This window comes from Girardinichthys multiradiatus, chromosome 24 (genome assembly GCF_021462225.1).
Source record: "Girardinichthys multiradiatus isolate DD_20200921_A chromosome 24, DD_fGirMul_XY1, whole genome shotgun sequence".
In the NCBI taxonomy this organism is placed as follows: Eukaryota; Metazoa; Chordata; class Actinopteri; order Cyprinodontiformes; family Goodeidae; genus Girardinichthys; species Girardinichthys multiradiatus.
This window is the reverse complement of record NC_061816.1, coordinates 17,664,821-17,687,003: the sequence shown is the minus strand read 5'-3', so window position 1 is coordinate 17,687,003 and position 22,183 is coordinate 17,664,821. Positions and strand designations below refer to the sequence as shown.

At 40.3% G+C, this 22,183-nt stretch overlaps 1 protein-coding gene across 2 annotated transcripts in view; it reads right to left on the bottom strand.

Annotated features, from left to right (window-relative positions):
• The window catches only part of LOC124861231 (heparan-sulfate 6-O-sulfotransferase 3-B-like), a 43,440-nt gene that overhangs the window by 18,435 nt on the left and 2,822 nt on the right, over window positions 1-22,183 (bottom strand). The window contains exon 2 of one of the 2 annotated variants that reach the window (XM_047354768.1): window positions 17,703-18,635. In XM_047354768.1, coding sequence (XP_047210724.1) covers window positions 17,703-18,244 — 542 coding nt within the window. In that variant the 5' untranslated portion in view covers window positions 18,245-18,635. Of the gene's footprint in view, window positions 1-17,702; window positions 19,248-22,183 lie in introns of those variants that run through there. The other variant, XM_047354767.1, reaches the window with a different exon arrangement.

The window sequence follows — 22,183 nt, the reverse complement described above, 5'->3', positions numbered from 1 at the left end:
TCATATGCATATAATACACACTCCAATTAAATTTCCTTTTATTTGTAGGCATATTGAATTTTTTTTTTCTTTCCTTTGTTTGTTCCTTTGTTCCCTAGTGACTAAAATTAGATTTGGCAAGTGGGTATTTTAGTATTTGATGTTTTAATGAAATGTCTTTTCAGATCTTTTTTGGTCACAAATAGGGATTGTTCATACACACTGCTAGCTGTAAATGTGTTACATTACCTCCTGGCAGTGAGTTAGCGATGGGATAAAGAAGATTTTTTTTCCACTGCAGCTTACCTGGTCTAAAATTGTTAAGACAAACTATCCAAACTAGCTATCCAAACCAACACTGGCCATGTGTGAAAATAAGTTTCCCCCTTTAAAGCTAACTTGTTGGTGTCAAAAACTGACATCAAGTGTTTCCGTTTACTGGCAACGAGTCTTTCACATCGCTGTGGGGGATTTTCTGCCCACTTGTTGCAAAATTGTTTAATTTCAGCCACACTAGTGGTTCTCATGGCGTGGACGACCTGTTTCAGGTCATGCCACAGCATCTTGATGCATTTTGATGCATGGCTGTATTCTGACTGGGCCACACCAAAATTAGCATTTTGTTTTCAGTGTGTTTTGTAACCATTCTGAGCTGGACCTGATGCTGGGCTTTGGATGCAAGTTTGCTTGGGCTTCAGGTCATCAAATGATGGCCAGATATTCCTTACAAATGCAAACCAAATAATAAGCTTGTTGTTGTTTGTTAGTGTAGAAGTTAGATCCCTACCAAATGGGTCAACTTATAACCACCAGCTAAATGGCACTTCTTGACTTTACAAAAGCTTTTTTTGTTTGCTTGTTTTTTTTTTTTACTTTAGATAAAGCCAACCCTGTCTTTAGCATACTTTAACACATAGCCGAAAAAAGGAAAACACAAATTTATTTTATTAGGTAGAATAAAGCTAAATTCTAACCAATAAATAATCTCTAAGTACATCAAATTCTTGTGGGTTAATAATTTCCTAAAACATAAAACACATATTTAAAGTAAAAAAACACGGAGTGTAATATAACCTATAGCAAGTTCTATAACACGTTCTTTTATACTGCAACAGACGGCACTCAAGCTGGTGCTCTAACAAATCGCCTAAACAGGAACACCAAATGTCGACATCTTATCAGCAAAAAGCTGAGGACATTTGCCCCGAATCCACCCGTAAGCCAGGGTTGTGCGAGGAAACGAGTGCTAAACACTGAGTCTTTTTAATCTTTGTTAGCCTACATTTCCAAAAGATCCACGCATTCACCTTTACGTGAAAATTAAAATCTCAGACTGAGAGGTGACGATAAAACTTGTAAGAATCCAGAATACAATTTATTGTTTTTTTTATTTCAATCACTGATGGGTAAAATGTCATTTTAGAATAGTTAGGAACAATTAAACAATCTCTCTGTACCACATACCAATGGTTGTTTTCAGAGATGTCCAACAAAAGGATTAATACTAGAAGTCAGTGCTGTCTTTTTACCCTCTGGACAAAAGGTTTTTTAAAAGACAATTTTGCCTACAGTCTAAACCAGGGTTTTACAGACTATTTAACTTCTAACCCACAAAAAGAAACTGTCAATTAATTCCCACCAGGGAACATTTTTCACTAACTTTGACAACTGACAAAATAATTTCCTGTCATCTACTCTTGGTCTACTACAAGGAAATATGCATTTGTGACTCAAATAAGTAATATCTACCAACAGAAGATCGCTTATAGTTAATTTGCTTTGATCATGGGTCATAAGCTGTCATTCTTTCATAAGAGTCAACAAGAGTCAACGGTCAAAAATGAGGATCAAAACCAAAATAAACAGAACTAGAGCCTTACTACCAATTTTATTTTTGGAACAGCTATGGTGAACAAAATTTGTGTTTTATTTTTTTATTTCACTTATTTCTTATGTTCGTGTTAAGGCTTCTCAGTTGGTGAATTATGACCTAAAAAGGGGTTCTAACTTTGGGTTCCACTACAGGGAGTAAAATCTTCTGCTGATGTCTAAACCTGGATTTAAATAGGGTTCAATTGGGACTAATGTCTTTCCTTAGGCTGAATATGAACGAGGCATAAAAAAGTCAAATTATTTCTGTGCCAAATAAGGATAATGACTGACTGAATGCACATAATGTCCAACAATTGTTACTTTTACAAAATCTTAGCAAACAATTTCATAGAAGTGGCAGCTGTTGCCTAAAAAGAATGACACAAACATTTTAGGTGAGATATCTACAGTTTCATTTATAGGCAGTTTGCCAGTTAGATTTCTAGTTGGCAATTATTGATGTTTTTATTCAGTTTGATTGTTGTCATCTTTGTAATTTATTATATCTCACCAGCAGGGATGGAGGTTGAGGTGGAGGTTGGGTGATATGCAAACTGGGTGGATTGTAATAGTGGGGATTGGGCCATGCCGATTCCTGACACAATCATCTGGCTCTTAGAATGTCACCTTTGGTTGAGCCATACGGGTAGATATGGGTAGACTGACTCCTCTAATCCGCGGTTGCCCAGAAAGACGTGTCTGATGGGTGTGAGGATACTCACAGGCCTCTATCTTATTCCTTGAGGAGGCCAGAGGGCCATCTCGTTGTGTGTGAGGGAAGGTTTTGACTGTTCAGATTACCAAGCCTTGTTGGGGTTTCTGGACGGTGTCCTAGAAGGGTGTCTATGTAGGGATTCTGTTGTGCACCTGTTGGGACTCCAATACCTCGATAGACAATGATAGAGTGGAGCTGGAGTGGTGTGTTTGGGAGGACAAGCCTCCCTGATCTAAATCCGAGAAGTGTTTTGTGGTTGCACTTCTTTGATAGCTATGGGATGTCTAATTAACAAAATGTTTGAGCGACTGTGGTACATGGTACTAGACCACCTTGGCCCAAAGAGTTATGATCAGTTTTGTAATTGTATTATCAGACTTACTGTGTTGAGTCTTAAAACGTGGTTGAAGAGAGAGTAGAGCAGTCAACTGATCACCACCTGCTAGAGAGTTTAATCCACTGGCAGGAGAGGCTGACCTAGAGACCTGATGAACTCAAATGTGACGATGAGCCTAGAACACCAGCTAGAAGCCCCCATTAGGAGATCTACAACTTAGACCTTCAGGATAGTCATACTTATGTTACTAGGTTACTCTTCTATGGTGCTGGCAATAGGAAATTGGACTGGGTCAATACGTCTTACAGAACTTGTGGTCTGAAGGTCATTGGTTCCAGTTGTGTTGGCAACCAGAAGACCTGTCGGTGGACAGCAGCGGTGATAGAAGCTGACAAGCTGAAAAAGGAGGACTTTAGGTCTTAGTTAGCACTTGGGACTCCTAAAACAGCAGACATGTACCAGGTGGCTAGAATGAGTACAGCCTAGTCAGCTAAGGTAAGACGGGCATCTGATTAGGAGACCTCCTGGGCTTCTCCCTATGAAGATTTGTAGGGCATGTTTTAGGGGACACCCTGAGGTAGAGACGAACAGGGACAGTATATCCCTTCTGGCGGAGGAATGCCTTGGGAATGAGTTGGAGACTTTAGGTTGGGAGCGGTATGTCTGGGATTCCCTCCTAGACCCGTTACCCCTCTGACCCGATCTTGGATTAGAGGACTATGGATGGATCTTTTATTTTACTATCTTCCTGTCTTGATTCTCATTATTGCACTCTGACGGATAACCTTGTGACTAAATCTCAAACCTTTTAGGGCAATTGATACCCTAGTTATTAATGTTACTAGATTACCTATTTTTAAAAGTTAAAGTAAAAAAAGCTGGCCTGTATCTGTGCTGTAATCTGAAATAATGAGGTTACACTGGCAGAGTGCCCTGTAAAAGACCTGCAGCCGAATTTTAGCAGGGCAGCACAGCGACTGAAGAAGGTTTGACGTCTGGCCTTACAACAATTACATTACCTGCTGTGAAGTGAGTGCTGAATCCCATGCTGAGAGCAAAGCCCTGCAAAAGCAATTGGTGAACATTCGAAAGCTACTTCACCTGGTTGTTTTGAGTGATTTTTCACAAGCTAGGAAAGAAATGAAAAAACCTATACAGAGGGGTAGATATACATGTTTAGTCATTAGTAGATGGACGAAGGGAGGAAAGACTAAAGGAAGACGCCATCTAAAGAAGACTTAGGTACAAATCTCTTAATCACATCTCTTTACTAGCTTGTTAATGTGCGCTGTAAACAAGATTCACATAAAGCATTAATGTATCAAGCTCTGTACAAGCTCTTGTTAACAAGGGCGCTTACCAGCGTTTGTTCCTTTCCACTTCTTGGTCATTATTTCTGCGTATCAGAACATACTTCTCATCTGTCAAAGACATAATAACATAAAGCATTCCCAATGCAGGCTTAGAAGCGCTTATGTAATTTTGAGCAGTTGTCTGCGTTTTTCACGGTTTTATTAGTGGTGCAAGGATGTGTAGGAGAGAGGTGATTTGAAGGTGACTGTAAAGTGCAGCTCTATAGCAGACAGATGGAGCGTCAGTATAACGGAGCAGCAGGAACGGGAACATGCACCAAGTGTACTAAATATTCATCTTTTCCTGAGACAGTGATAAGATTAGTTTCAATGCTGTGAAAAAGTATTTGCCCCTTCACAGATTTTGTCTGTTTATGTTTTCTTGTCACACTGAAATGTTTTAGATTTTCAAGCATTATTTTATATTAAAGAAAAATATAAATTAAAAACTGTCTCTATGTAAAATACAAACCCCCTTCCCAATCCTCAGTTTAGTCATGACAGAACTGTGATTAACCCCATTTTTTCGTTTCAGTTTTACTTGCCACACCCAGATGATTCCTGCCAGATCTAACAAAGAATTTGTCTTACAACAGGAGGTAGGTTAAAAGAATGCAAAAAGTAACACATCAAATCTAAGAACAGATGAGAAATTAATACCAATCAATTTGGAAAATGCTCACCGAGTCATTTCTAAGGCTTTGGGAAGCCCATGAATCGCAGTGATTGCCATTATCCCCAAATGGAAAAAGCATGGAACAGTGCTGAACCTTCCCAAAAGTGGTCGGCCTGCGAAATTTACTCCAACAGCGCAACAGTGGCTCATCTAGGAGGTACCAAAAAAACCCAGAACAAAATCTAAAACATTGCAAGTCTCACTTGCCTCAGTTAAGGTTCATGATTCAACTATAAGAAAGACAATGGGTAATATATATAATATATCCATGAGAATAGAGAAAAACCACACCTGGCCAAACAAAACAAGGCTCTCTTCACATTTTCCAAAAAATATCTCATTGAACCCCAAGACTTTTGGAAAAATTGTTTGTGAACTGATAAATGGAAAATTGGATTCTGTATTTACTCACATTATCTTTGTAAATGGTAAATGGACTGAACTTATATAGCACCTTTCCAGTAATACAGACCACTCAAATCGCTTTACACTAGAGCCACATTCACCCAATCGAACTCACATTCATACACCAATACACAGATCGGTAGGCAACTTCAGGTTAAGTGCCTTGCCCAGGGGCACATCAACATATGGCAGGAGGAAGCTGGAATCAAACCCACAACCTCCTGATTGCAAGACAACTAGTCTTCCTACTGAGCCACAGACACCTTTGTCTGGTGTCCAAAATATAAATAAAAAAATAACATTTTCACTGACAACAGCTTCCTACATTTTGTACTCTTAAGAATCTGTATGCAATAATAAGAGTTCAATGAAGAATTTGTAGGTCATCCTCCCATTAGAACCCCTCTGAGACTCAGATATTTCATAAGGTGATAGATGGTGAAGAATTAAGCCACGAGCAAATTTACACAGTCATGCATATTCCTGTCTATTAAATATTTACCCTGCAGAAACATTATTATTTTGACTAAAACATCTGGCAGTTTAAAACCAGCTTAAAATTCTACTACCTAAGACATTTTTACTTACTGTTTGGCCTTTTTGTCTAATTTTACCACTTTATGCCATAATCAGGAGACAAAACTTTATTTTTATTAATTAGTATGTTTCTAAGATCCCAGAGGCCCTAGTACCTTAATACTTTCCATCATTTTGACAGTTTAGTACAAGAATGCACTGCAACAAAATGCCATTTTCCTTTATCCCTTCCTCATAATGCTTAGCCCTACTCCTGATTATTGCCACAAACAGCTGCAACATTTTACTAGTGCTCTTTCAAGACGTAGGCAAACAGGTGCAAACTCCAAATGCTGGTAAATGCATGAATAAGTCTCACGTCTTATTAATAAATTACTTTTATCTGAAGCATGAATCACACCTTCCCATTGAGAGACAGGAGAAAATACAGTATAGATGTTGTTTCTGTTGCGCAAACATTTAGATCAGTGGAAATCTTGTTGGATCATTTGAGGAATAACAACCCAGGAGAAATCTTTGGGGTTTTACAGAGGAGCAACGATAAGCTACAGCAGCAACATGAAGCAAAGTGAATGTTAGTAAGTAAGTTTGTTTGATCCTTTTGGACTTTCACACTAAATGCAATGAAACATATGGGATTTCGAAATGTTGGCATCTTGTTGGAAGACTCAAGGTAGACTCAAGGTAGAAATATTTCCAATCTAGAAACGAAGTAGAGATACCGTTGTTATAGTTAGCAATGATAACAGGGGTAATGGCTAAAACTGCAAATAAAAATGTTAATTTCTCAGTAAAACTAAACATGTTTGTTATATCTTCTCTTTATCTATTCCATTTACATATATTGTCAGCTCTGATTAAAAATAATTGACCTTTTTACAGCAGAAAGGCTCATTAAGTTGCACTGTTCCAGTGCGATTTTGTTGATGGCTGTGATGGTTTTCCAGAAAAGCAGCAGTCAAAATGCAGCAGTTTAACAGATAGGGCCTGTGAGAATCACACAGTGTCAGTATATCTGTTTTTTCAGAACATGCTGCTAAAATCTCCTCTTCTCTTGTACCTAATATTGTGCATTGTAATTTATTGTTACAAAGATAAAATGTTAATGAAGTTGACAGTAACGTTGGGATTGTTAATATTTATTTCCTCTGTTGATTAAATGAGATCATCACTGAATTTCAATATAGTTGGAAATATGACTGAAAGCATAAGTTTTATTTTTCAAGCATGATTTGAGCACACAGTGCTGGATTTATAGCCAAACACCATCTGCACTTTTATTGTTCTCTTAGTTATTTCCCCAAAAATAATGGTGATTCAAATTTTAGATCCTTATCACCCGTTCCAAGCCAACTTGGCTCATGGGGTCATAGTGGCAGGTATGGACAGAAACGTGTGCCATCAGAAACCGAATTTGAATTGCTCAGACTCAATCTGTATTAGTGTAAATTGAAATTAAATGCATTAGCTTGAAAATTAATTTCACCAAACTGAAACTGAATTGTGTCCAGGGTGTACCCTACCTCTCGCCCACAGACTGCTGGAGATAGGCACCAGCTCCCCCGCGACCCACTATGGAATAAGCGGTAGAAAATGACTGACTGAGTGAAACTGAATTGAATGGTTTGAAAATGAATTCATTTGCTTTTAAAATGTATTTTGTTGTATTAAAAATTCATTTTGACTACTTTCACTTTCAGGTCTGTAATTCAATTTCAGTTCCAAAATTCAGTTTTTTGTCACACATCCGGGTCCTTGAGGATAGCCACAGATTAATCAAACACAGATTCATGTATTTACGTTTCACCTGGGGTTAAATGTTGAGCTGGAGCAGTGCAGCATACATGAGCTTGGCGGATGTCAATCACCAAGTCAAATGAACATCTATAAGAAGCATCATGTAAATAAATGATGGTCAAACAGCAACACTTATGCTACCTGTAGCTATTAGCTAAACATGCCAGATTAGCTTAGTTTGCCGCCGGTGTTACATCGGTCTGCGTTTCTCTTGCCCTTACCTCAGCATAACTTCTGTTGCTTAGCAACCGTGTTAGCATGAAGCGCAGAGCTGTGAAGTTGAACAAATGGAGGCTGAAGGTTAATACCGCTGTTTCTACTGTAAATAACTACACGGTTTTTATTTACCCTTTTACTTATTGCTGATGGCTTATAATGCTGTTTTGTTTTAAAATGTTATTGTTTTATGATCTTGTTCATTATTCAGCCATTTAAAATGTTCAAAATAATTTCTGTGTTCATAGATATAAATCTAACACTGTAGATAAATCACTTTGATAACAAATACCATTTGTTTAATTTATTTGTAAACCTTTAAACAACTTAAACACTAACACATAAACTTTAGGAACAACGTTTAAATCGGTTTATTGTAGAGCAAACTAATAAGAATTTTCATTGTTATAATTATAATAAACAAACCAAACCTTAATGTAAGATATCATCTGACTAAATTATATCTGTTTAACTTCCACCCATTGGGGAAACCCAGCGGGATTATGAAAACAACGTGCCGGGAGTCAGCTGTTCTCTTGGGGTTTAGCGCACCTCAACCACCCGGTCAGCTGACAGCTGGCGAGGCGAGCGGCGGCTGGGGCAGCGGACGAACATATCGCCGCATTTGTGTAATTAAGTGATACCTTGATAAACTGATCACATATTTTAGGTTTACACAACTACATTCTCGCCTAAAAACATTGTAAAAGTTCATTTTGTTTCACCGACTGTTCAATATATCTAATTTCATTCACAGATTTTCTCTCTTCTCCGGCCTTTGCTACTTCCGTTTGAACAATCTACTTCGACCCGAAATGAATCATGGGATAGGGTGGGCCACCTGACCAATCCTTCAAATCTGGGGAAAAGACCTTCGAAGTTGGATAGCCTTCGTCGCCCCACGTCACCATGACGTAATCGGCCTACAAATGCGTCCTTCAAAGGATGCAGCCCCTGAATTTGGACACAGCAACAGTGAATGACATCCATGAATCAGTAAATCTGTGTTTGATTAATCTCTGGCTTCAAGGACCCGGATGTGTGACACAAAAAACTGAATTTTGTAACTGAAATTGAATTATAGAACTGAAAGTAAAAGTAATCAAACTGATATTTCAATCCAACGAAATACATTTTTACATGAGTATTAGGGCAAGGCTGAGAGATTTTTTTTTATTTTTATTTACGAGAATAAATTCATACTATCACAAGAATGAAGTCGTAACATTATAAGAAGTCGTTAAGCTAATATTGTGAGAATAAAGTGATAGTATTACGATAATAAAGTGGTAATATTACGAGAAAAAAATAACGACAGCTCATCTTCCACAAAACAAGCAATTTCTTCCAAGTCTGTGTGATTCGTTCTTCAAAACAGACACAGTCATATGCACAATCCTTTCAAAGTCCTGATACTGGTAATAATTTGATGCTGATGTGGTAAGAGATTAGGAATGCCTTCATTTGTGAAACCAATACTAAAGTATAACTTCAAAAGATGCTCAACATTCCTCATTTTAGCGCATGACAGACTGCGCTTTTTGTAAGAGTTGTCATATAAATTACCACTTTATTCTTGTAATATTACCACTTTAATCAAGTAATATTACGACTTTAGTCTCATAATTTCCACAAAAGAAAATTCTTAGCCTGGCCCTAATACGCCGTCGTAAGTTTCAAACCATTAACTTCAGTTTGAATTTAGTTAAATTTATTTTTAAACCAGTGCATTTAGTTTCAAATTACACAAATACAGATTCAGTCTGATGTCAGGCTGATTTCTGTCTGCCCAACCACATTTTAATCATCACATTAAATTCAATGCAAAATATCGAGTTTCTACACTTCTTTAGCAAGCCTAATAACTTGTCCAACATTGATAAAGGTTGAAAAAAGCTGGATTGATGAGATAGGGAATGGAGAACAGGCAGATGCCAGGTACTCCAGAGAACATAAATAGGTCAAAATGGATTTCAGGGCTGTGTGGAAGCTTATTAGCCCTCTCAAATCCACATATAAACATAACAGATCATTACAACTGATAAATATTATAAATTTAAAAAGTTAATATGAGAGCAAACAACCTCAATTTGACGGAAAATCCATATTACCCTCCAAGGGCGTAACTTTGGGTCTAGCATTGGTGGGTTAAGCTCTGTTATTTATTTATTGAATCATTTACTTTAGTGAAAGGAGTCAGGCTTTGAATTTACTCTGCAGTTTTTCTGTTCCACATCCGTTCAGCAATTAATAAAAAGCTTACTTTTACTTCATCTTTTTTCTAATACAGAACCAAATAACATTTTTAGACCACCTTCATATTCATAAATGCTGCATTGTGGTGTTTCAAAAGCTTCACAGTAATTTGACTTGGTTTTAATATTTTGTTAGTAGTTTAGGTGAAGGATGAAGATTAACAGTTTCTAACTGAAGCAGATAATGACACATTTTGTGATATTTAGAAAAAACCTTCGGCTCAGTCCGTCGTACTTAAGTTGTTCTTAAACTCAGAGAAACTATGTTTACTGTGGCTCAAATAAATGTGCTTATTTTCTCGTGTACGTTAATGACTTTTTTAAATTTTACTGTGTCACTCTCTCCCACCCTGAGGCTCCATTGTCAAAATTTCTTACATTTCTAAAAAAAAAACTGATTTGATTTTCTTGTTTTCTTAATTTTAATGTATTGGTAATCCCCTAAAAACACATTTATTTATTTTAAATATGCTGTGAGCTATCCCAGAATTTCTTTAAAAAAAGTTTCTCCTTTCTTGAACCTTTTGACTAAAGATCAGATATTTTTCACATCATGATGCAGATCCAGCTAGAAGCTCACAGAAAGGGTTCCTACTGTTTTCTATCCTGGCCAGGCCATTTAACTTCACCTGTAGCTCAGGTGAAAGTCCCACATCATGACCCTGATGATGCTTATTAGAGTGAACCTCCACCTTCTGTCTAGCGCTAACTTACAATTAGCCCATTCTGAGCCAGCTCTCAGGTTTAATGCTAACTTCAGTCTGGGTTAAGCCGCTCTGCCTCCACCTGTTCCTGGGCGGAGACTCCCACCAGGCTCCCACTCTCTGGTTGGCTCCATGGCTGCTCTGTAATGAGATGTCTCCACTATTGTAGCCCTGTTTGATGCGCTCAGTGTAACTTTTCGGGTGATTAATGAAGCAGGCCGATGCTCCTGGACCGAACAGCCATTCTGGATTTCTCCAGAATGGACAAATTGCTGGTCTGCCTGAGCCTGTGCGCGTAGTTGCGCAGTCGCGGTGCAGCGTGTGCGCAAATAACCACTTTTAGCCTTCTTTTCCTTTAGACTTGTTGTCAGGTTGGGTAGAGCGGGCAGTTGTTATATGGAACACAATAGAAACAAATCTGATTGTTTTTAATAAAACTGTGAAGTTTATCATTTGGTGGCTTAATTCATCTTTTGAATAGACATGAACTCCTAAAGGTCTTTTTTCGTGAGATTCGAGGCTGTTCTGAAAATATCTGGAGCTTCAGCCCCAGAGATCCAGGTGACACATCTAACAAAGCACCTAGGTACCACTGTATTTTGGAGCTAGTCTACATCCACCACCATTCAGTGTGTCTGGGTGTACAGGCGTGTGCGCCATAGAAAAAACTAACTTAACAATACATACGTATTTACCCCATTTTGATTTTCACTCTTTTTACAAAGAGTTATTGTCGACCAACAGGAAAAAATTGTTGTCTGGCCGCTTTTTCAGAGTACAACCACTCTCATCAGAGACTAAATCAAAAGTACAGGAAACAGTGAATGCTTGGTGGGGAAAGCGGGTTGGGTGATACCAAGTTTTTGGGAGGAGGAGGAGGGAGGGTTACATTACCAGATGATGATATTATTTTGATGGCAAATGAAAATAAAAGAAAATCAAATGCTCAAGTTATTTATGCATTATTTATTTGTAATATGGAGTGATGTTATTATATTGGGGGGGTCATATTGACTTGATCAGATTTTGGGGGGGGTTATAACCCTCCCGGAAATTACGCCCTTGTTACCCTCTCATCTCGTTAAATTTTTTGACATCTGAGCTTTTACTGGGCCTCTTCCCTTTATATCTGTGGAGATAATTTTACATACATACATATACATATATATATATATATATATATATATATATATATATATATATATATATATATATAGTCAGTCATTTTCTACCACTTCTTCCATAGTGGGTCACGGGGAGCTGGTGCCTATCTCCAGCAGTCTATGGGCGGAAGGCGGGGTTCACCCTGGACAGGTCGCCAGTCCATCGCAGGGCAACACACAAACAACCATGCACACACTCATTCATAATAATCATCTTTATTGGTCATTGCACATGTACATTACAATGAAATTTGTCCTCTGCATTTAACCCATCCCTTATAGGGAGCCATGGGCTGCCATTGTGCAGGAGTACCCGGTGAGTTTGCGGACGACACCACCCTGATCGGACTCATCTCTGATGGTGACGAGTCCGCGTACAGATGGGAGGTGGACCATCTGTTGGACTGGTGCAGCCAGAACAACCTTGAGCTCAACGCTCTAAAGACAGTAGAGATGGTTGTGGACTTCAGGCAGAACCCAGTCCCACCTGCCCCCATCACCCTCTGTGACTCCACAATTGACACTGTGGAATCTTTCCGCTTCCTGGGAACCATCATCTCCCAGGATCTCAAGTGGGAGTCAAACATCAGCTCCCTCATCAAGAAAGCCCAGCAGAGGATGTTCTTCCTGCAGCAGCTGAAGAAATTCAACCTGCCAAAGACTATGATGGTGCACTTCTACACAGCCATCATTGAGTCCATCCTCACCTCCTCCATCACCATCTGGTACGCCGCTGCTACAGCCAAGGATAAGGGCAGGCTGCAGCGTGTCATTCGGTCTGCTGAGAAGGTGATTGGCTGCAGTCTACTGTCGCTCCAGGAACTGTACACCTCCAGGACCCTGAAGCGGGCAGGGAAGATTCTGGCTGATCCCTCCCACCCCGGTCACAGACTCTTTGAGACTCTCCCCTCTGGCAGGAGGCTGCGGTCCATCCGGACCAAAACCTCACGCCACAAGAACAGTTTTTTCCCATCTGCCACCAGCCTGGTTAACAAAGCCCAGAAACCACCCTGACACTCTCCCTTTCACCCACCCCCCCCTTTTTTTTTGCTGACAGGACACTTGTAAATTGTAACTCTATGCGTTACATTAACGCTCAGCATGGACTCCTGCTTTACTTGCACAATGATCACCTGCACTGTTGTATTGCTCTTGCATCTTATACTGCTCTATATTTACTCTCACTCACTTAAAACTGTGCACATATATTTATATTATATTGTAGATATGTTTATACTGTTTAATTTGTATTGTATTGCACCAACTACGCCAAAACAAATTCCTTGTATGTCCAAAAACGTACTTGGCAATAAAGCTTTTCTGATTCTGATTCTGAGAACTCACGCATGCACGGGGAGAACATGCAAACTCCATGCAGAAAGACCCCAAGCCGGGAATGACGTGTATAGGATGAGCTATCCTTTGACATCAGCATACTTTGGCTGGATTGCGATTTCTGTTGCAGTCAGATGAGAGGAAAATGTTTGAGTTCAGGGTTATCTTTGAATATCGCAGAATGCAAGATCAAGGTTGAAATGGTAACAAATTTCCATGAACAAAAACAGCATTATGGAGTGTATATTACAGAAGCTGAGACAAAAAAACATGACTGCAAACATGCAAACTGTGCTCAATTCCCTGTGCTGCCATCTATGTCTGTGACACAATCCACGATGGATCTTGAAGTGACAGGAAAAGAGGCTTTCAGGACTGACTGAGCCCTGTGAGAACAAGGATCATCCTTACATGGCCCCAACTAAGGAATCTTAACCTTAATAGACTGAATTGTTATTTTCCATATGGCTAATATATCATGCTTATTTGACATTTCTGCCTTTGAAGCTGTGCATTCAGAAAACCAAGTGGGTATTATCCACTGGGAAATTTAAACTCAGAGTGGCAGATTTGTGACTCACAGGTCATCATAACTCGGTCTTTTCCTTAGAAAAGACCGAGTTATGATGACCTGTGCATTTGGCTCATATTCTACACCCTCCTCTAAAAAACAGACATACTGTAGATGGAGGAATCACTATAAGTGCTGCTAAACAGATTGAGATCTGTCCTTCCGGAAACTACTGAATCTCTCTGAGGAGCTGACCCTGTGAACTCCTTATGGCACAGCAATAAAGGATGTTTCAGTCCAGTATCACATTATCTGAAAGCGTTCTTCAGGAAGCCTGAAAGCGATCTTCTATATCAGATACATGGACTTCAGTGTATGCTACTGGTATTTTGAGTAATAGACCAATAAGAGCATGTTTACCGAAGAAAAAACAAGATGATTTGTTTAGTAGAGACAAGGAAGCTGGTCAAAGCTGATGGAAAACGGCTGGAGTTAAATAGAAGGAAATCCTGTGAGAAAACATGTCTGAGGCGGCAAAAGACTCGAGACGCTAAACATACAGCCAGAGCTACAATCAAATGGTTTAGATCAAATCATATCCATGTGTTAGAATGGCCTAGTCAAAGCCTCTTGTTTCCTTCCCCTTCACAATTGTTCACTACTTTGTGATGATATTGCATTAAATACCCATTACATAAAATGCTGCACAACCCAGATTTGATGCCATGTTAAATGTGAACTCATGGCAGCCAGCAGTGCCACTGAATTTCTCCTCCCCAACATTATACTGAATGGACCTGTGTTGGCTGGAGAGTTGCTGACTCACCGGCTCTAAGACACCTTCACAACTATTTCAAAGTGTTAAATTAAGTCTGATGGCGGCCACGTAGGGCAGCAAATGGATTTCTGAGGATTCTTAAAGGCACTCCTTGGTCTCACCAACACACACTCGTGCTCTCGGTAACATATGGAGATTTGCTCTCTGAACCAGCTGCAAGCCAAATTGGCTTCGAACACATAAGCTGCACACCTCAGAGGACCCTGTCGGCTTAAGTGATTTATTCTCTTAAGATTAACCATGTTGCTGCTGTAATTACAGGAAACTGAAACAGACCTTTCGGATCAGTAGGAGCCCTTCTCTTCTTGGCCGTCCCTGAAAATGATGGAGGCAACTCTGTGGTGCTGACGTGTGCAGCGCTTGTTAACGCTGCATCTTTGTCACCTCTTTACCCAGCTGTACATGCCAGTAAGGCATCAGACCGCATAGGCACACAGTTTCCTGTTATATGCCTTGATGTGAAGTTGTTTGATGCTTTTTGTGACTGATAAATGTAAGTAAAATGACAATTATTGTGTAACTAATAGTCAGTAGGATAGATTAACCAACACATACACAAAACATCATATTTATATCTGCCAAATGCAGCTCCTGCTTTTGTGTTCTTTGGGAGGTTGATAAAACGTATTACTGTATTAGAAGGCCTACAATGTTTTGTTGGCATAATTAAGAACCAATAACACAACTAAATCGTTACTCATTCCACATATTGGAACGCTGATGTTGCTGCATCACATATCGGCTCCTTTGGGCTCCATGTGTTTTATGCATATAGAAACAACCCGTCCCAAAGGAGATTTGAAAAAGAAAAAAAAACGTAATTCAGTAATTCAGATTCAGTAATTTTCAGCCAAGTTGCATCCTTGCTGGATAGGAACCCCAAGTTGAAGGAGTGGATATTAGCTGCCCATTGATAAAAGGGGGAGTTAGTTCTTGATACCCAAATTTTAGATTATTGAAATAAAGGTGGCAATAAACGATTTAGGGATAAATGATTTGTATTTTAAATTTCTAATGGTCAAAATGGTTTATTTTCTTTGCAAATTTTTATCAGTAAAGTAAATACGTATTTTCTACTGGAATGCTGGTGCATTAAACGACACAAAGTGTATTTTCAACAGACTAAACAATAATGACAGGATCAATTAAGTAAGATTTTCCTAATTAAACACTATTAACTTGACTATTACACATTACCTAATATTATTAGCTCACTTTAAATTCAACAGGTATAAAGAACTTCTCCATCACATATCAGCACTACGTTGTTTTTTTACAATTTATACAATTGACATTAATAATCTGAGATTGTAGAGCCGTAAAAGGTTTTTAAATTATGTTTTGCTCTGCCAGCTTCCAATACTTGTGCATTCAGTGACATAATGAATAATCAGATAATCAGAACCCTTCTTCCTGAAATGGAATAGGCCAAAATAAATTCTCCATCACATATCGGCTTCGTGTTTTCTTTCCAATTTTTATGGCTTACGTTTTTATTTCGTCTTGTGTTTTTCCCATTGTTATTTAGTGTTTTTTTTTTTACTGATTCATCTCCAAGTTCTTTCAGACTTTCAAATTCAGTGCAGGAAAGAGAGATTTTCTTTGTTACATAAAACAGTATACTGTATAGTACTAATAGGAAGATGGTCTAGTTCACTTCTTATTGAAGAAAAATATCCAAAAACAACCACATCGGACATCAGTTCGATGTTATCTTTACATTTTATTTGTTTGAAGATATGATTCGTATTTTTAAATCTTTTTTACTTTTTTCATTTAGCTCTTTTTTGCTGTCTCAGCTCCCGATGTCGGTGCATTCAATGTTATCAAAAACTGGAAATTTTCAAACTCAACATAGGAAAGTGAGATTTTCTTATGGTAGAAATAAAAGTCTCTGTCAAATATCAGATGGGATTTTGCTTAAATTTTACATTAAGAATTTATATAATCATTCATCTACTGTCTTATCCTTCCAAGGGGGCTGGTGTGTATGTTCAGCGGTCCATGGGCATGTACACCCTGGACAGGTCGCCAGTCCATCCCAGGGCAACACAGAGACACATAGAGCAAACAACCATGCACACACACAGCCATACCTATGGGCAGAGAGACCAATTAATCTCTCTGCCTTGTCGACTGTTGGAGGAAGCCGGAGTAACCCACGAACGCTCAGGGAGAACATGCAAACTCCACGCAGCAAGACCCCAGGCCAGGATTTGACCTTCTCGCTGCAAGGCAACAGTCCTACCAACTGCATCACAGTTAAGACCCACCCCCCACCACCCCCTTCCCTAAAAAACAACTATAACTGCACCCAAGACATTTAGAAAACCTGAATTTGCCCTTTTAATGTAGGAAAATGGTTGAGGTAAAGAATAAGAACTGAAATAGGCACAAACAGCTTCCTTGTTACCTTGTCTCAACTTCTTTTTTGCAGTTTGTGTTGATGTGTTCAATGTCATTGGGAAAGTCTGAAGTTGTACCTTCAACATAGTAAAGTAAGGGTTCCTTACTGGCGAAAGCTGAAAGTAAAATGTACAGAAACAACTTCTCTGGCACAAAATAATTACATATGTTCTCTACATTTTATGTTGATAATGTTAGGAGTTGTTAAATTTATGTCAATATTTTTTTACAAATCTCTTTGTTTCTTTTTTTTCCTTGCTTCTCCCTTCATTGAAGCATCTAATGACCTGAAAAAAAATCTACGTTGTTTGACTTCAGAATTTGAGAATTAAAATAATAGGAAGACAAAGTGCTAAAGGAGGATTGTAGGCAGAAATAACCATTTAAAAGAATTTTTAAAAAGTTTAACTTCTAACTTCACTGAGACACAATGGATGCAACAAGAGTTTACATTAAAATTAAAGTTAGACAAATATTTTTTGTGTAAATAAATATGAAATAAAACTGATAGAGTGACAGATCAATGCCTGCATATTTGGCTGCCTACACTGCGCTTCTCGTTGGTGCGCCTGGTTAAGGAGAAAATGGAGCGTCTTGCACTCACTTTTTGCTCTTTTGGGCATTCTTCTTGTCCTTCTTATTCATCACCACCGGCACACAGCTCGTCAGTTCCGTCCAGTCGGCGTGCAAGCCGCAGCTCCAGCCCGTGGAGAACCGGGAGAAGAGCCACGACTCGGCTTTGCCCGGCCGGTGGCAGGTGCACTTCCTCTGGCCGGACATGCAGTCGCACGGCTGCTCCAGCTGGATGTTTTTCACCAGGTGCCTACCGAAAGTCGTCCCGCCGGTCTTCTGGATATGCAGAAACACCATCACATCATCGCCTCGGATGTTGAAGTCGACGTGCCTGTCCAGGTCCCGCTCCGTGAAGTTAAACTTGGATGTGATTTTGGCCGGGAAGTCCTCGTCTGGCTCCGGCTCCGAGTAAAGCGAGTCAAACGCCGGCAAACGCTGCTGGACGAGCCCCTTCTCGTGGCCTCCGAAGTTGCAGGTGTTGCTGTCAGCCGGGCACACATACTGGTACCCGATCATTAGGAAAATGACCGCAGCAATGGGGATGAAAATGAGTCTGCTGAACTTCTCCTCCATGTTGGAGATTTCTGAATCACGCCGCCGGCACAAACCTGAACGTGATGCCCGATCCGCGCTCCTCTCTCCCCGGTTTCATCCTGTACGTTCAGCCTTGACTCGCGATGCTGCCGCCAGCTAAAACTGAAGCTGAGGTCCAGACATGAACACGTCCAGCACTGGACTGGCCTCGTCCCGCACCAGAACACCTCACTCCACAAACTTCAGGCTGTCACTAAACCAGCTTAAGCTAATGAGGCATGTTTCTCTTTAAAAAGTGACAAACTGTTGGCAGACGTCCTGCGCAATACGGCCCGGAGAGGAATGATTCATCCCCGCGTTGAGAGCGTCCGGGCTCGGCTGACCTGCCAATTGCCGATCGGCATCTGAGCTGGTGGGTCCATCGGCAAGACTAGGAAAAGCAACAAAGGACGTTCCGGTTCAGACTTTCAAAATAAAACTTTTAGAGCTCCGTTTTGTTCAGTCGGTCACATTTTCTACCTATGAATTGTTTTGTTTTTTACCAGAAATGTCTTTACAAACAGATACATTTTTGTAGACGAAAGAATTGAAAAAGAATGATGCAACATTTGTATATTAGGTAAATAGTGTTACAGGTTCTAAGAATGCTGAAGACTGTTCTTCATATGAAACTGTGCATCTGTTTCTGACCGCCTTTACATTTTATTGTTCATTTTTAGATTCTCTTTTTTATTTGTAAAAGCTTACATGCTCTTGCCCCGTCTTACCTCACTGAGCTGCTTCACCATATTCTCCTGCTTAGTGCCTCAGGTCAGCTGATCAGCTGCTCCTGGAGATGCCAAGGACTCAAAGGAAGCTCAGAAGGGACAGACCCTTCAGTGTTGCTCCCACGTTATGGAATGATCTCCCTTTTCAATATCAGATGTGCCCCTTTCACTGTCCACTTTTTGACTTTTGGCACAACCTGAGACTTTTTTGTTTTCTTGTACTCGTACTCGTCGTCTTCCGCTTTATCTTGACCGGGTCGCCGGGGCAGCAGACTCAGCAGAGACGCCCAGACGTCCCTCTCCCCAGACACCTCCTCCAGCTCCTCCGGCTCCTCCAGGGGGACCCCAAGGCGTTCCCAGGCCAGCCGAGAAACATAGTCCCTCCAGCGTGTTCTGGGCCGTCCCCTGGGCCTACTCCTGGTGGGACATGCCTGGAACACCTCCCGAGGAAGATCTTCATCCAAGCCGCTTCACACTCGGCTGCGAACCACCCCAGCGCATGCTGTAGGTCTTGGCTTTTTGTTTTCTTACTTTGTCTTATTGGTTTATTGATTTTTTTTAAACTTTTTGTTCTTGTTGTTTCCTTGTTTTATGTTTGAAATGGTTCTTCATTTTACATGTGCAGCATTTTGTTGCAGCTGTGGTTGTTTTGTAGTGCTTTATAAATAAATAAAGGTCAAAGTAAAGTATAAGTGAAAACATGATAAATATTTAGGCTTGTGCAATCACCATAGCCTATATATCAGATTTTTTTGCTCATGTTATTTTGAAGAGCCACTGGTAGCATTTCCTGTTTGGATTTGGCTGGCTTGCCCCAACATCTGCGCCAGTTATCTGTCCCGGCTACCGAGTCCATGACGCAACGGTTCCTCTGATCTCTCACACACACACACACACATTCACACACACAATTGCCTGGGAAAACATGCTGGAAAGAGCTGTGAGGCTTTCTTTAATCCAGAAATTGTTTGGGAAGCAAATGCAGGATTTTGTAAATGATATGCTCTTCACTCGAATTTTTCTTCCTTTACGTCATTTTTGCAAGTACAAATCACTGTAAATTCAGTATTAAGTAAATACCTTTCAGTGGTATATTGTTTTTTAAAGGTGTTGGGTTTTCACAACGCTTTAATGCTGTTTGTTGCACATCAGCAGAAGATTATGTTTTGGATCGAAGAGAGGACAAGTGGGGATATTATAAGTAGGTCTCCACAGAGATCAGGAATAACATCTCTCCATCATTTAGTTTCCCTTGCAGTCCTACTCCAAAGCCTCAGGGTGAGCGCCAGTCAATTCATTTCACCACCATGGACAGATTCCAACATGTCAAATCAATAATCGGCACAGTGTGTGAGGGAAAAGTGTAAGAGCGCTCTCAGTCACCAAACCACATAGGTTTTCCTTTACCGCTGATACAGATTGACTCAAGCCTTTAATGGAGATCGAGGAAAATCTACAGCATTGTGTGGACAGTACATGCTAGAACTAAAGGCATTTTAGTCATCTGTAATGGATTTTCTTTAAGCCTGCGCTGATCAAAAGCTTTTGTTATTTTTCCTAAGATGCCCTCCATCAAGGGATTTAACCAGGCGGCACTCTGGTGTGCATTGTATTCAATCCTCTTTCATCACTGAGTGCACTTTGCCCCCTCTTGCTGACATTGACTTAATCTGTATGGGAGTTTAGTCTGTGCCTTAATTTGTTTGTGCCATCCTCTCACATACTGGGAGTAGCTGGGGTTGGCATGAGAGGAATCTGTTATGAAAAGTGTTACAATTAGAGACATTTTCTAAAGGTCAAGTTGAAACAAACCATTGGACTTTGCTGAGGTGATGATAACATCCCGCGTCACTATGCCCTTTACCTGTAAGACCTCATTCAAGAGTGATGCAGAGCACACTTTGCAAAAAAAAGAAACACCCTTTTTTTGCAAATGTTATGCCTATTAAAGTCAGAGCCTTGATGTGAAAGAGCCTCCATTAATGTTTCGAGCAGCGAGGCGAGACTTGTGTTGTTCTGGGTGTGCAATGAGGGTATTTACAAGGTCCCTGGTGCTTGCTGCATACGCGTGCCTTTATGAGAAATAACCCTTGGGAACTGCTGACTGTGCTGGCTGCAGCAGTGCTCCAAGAAATGAGACTGAAAATTTCATAGAAATGATGATTGGATTGGTTTGAGGTTTCTGTTAATGCGTTTTAGTCCTTTTCCAATTTCAGCAGCAGAGCAAGGCAGATGCACCAACAGATATGTATGTATTATAAATTAACTGGAATTGGTATTGATCTGAAAACAGTGTCTACAAGCGTTAAACAAGTTTTTGGCAGTGTAAGCTCTGATAGGCTGTTTGATTAACTATGTGTAAAACTCAGGAAGGTAAAAGTAAATGCAGTGATCACTATTGGACAAAACAAATACAATACTCAAGATAATGTAGTGAATGAACAACCCAAATTTGACTTCTGGCCTCATTTAACTGCTTTGGTCCCTTCAAAATGACCTTGCTGGACCTTTAGATTTAGCCAAAATAACCTTTCATCCAACTGGCTTTATATTTATCTTCAAAACATCAATGTGAAAAATAAGATTTATTAATGATTTGAGGTGTTGGATTCAGAATACGTTTGTTTAAATGCCTGTAAATTTACAGTGCTGTGAAAACGTTTGCCACTTCCATTTTTGATTTTGACCTAAATATTTCAGCTCATCAAATAAATTTTAATATTAGAAAAAGAACCCCTCAAGACACCACACAATTGAAGCCCGTGACGTCGCCCGGTACGGCGGAGCCGGGGTCCCACCCTCGAGCCAGGCCTGGGGTCGGGACTCGTCAGAAAGCGCCTGATGGCTGGGTTGCTCCTCACGGGACCCAGCCGGGCCAAGCCCGAACGAGAGAACCGGGGCCATCCCCCAAAAGGGCCCACCACCTGCAAGGGGAACCATGAGGGACCAGTGCAAAGAGGATCGGACAGCGAACAAAGGTGGAGACCTCGGCGGCCCGATCTTCAGATACTTAAGTTGGCTCTAGGGACGTGGAATGTCACCTCGCTGGGGGGGAAGGAGCCTGAGCTTGTGTGGGCGGTCGAGAGATATCGACTAGAAATAGTCGGGCTCGCCTCCACGCACAGCGTGTGCTCTGGAACCCATCTCCTCGAGAGGGGCTGGACTCTCTTCTACTCTGGAGTGGCCCGCGGGGAGAGCCGGCAGGTTGGGG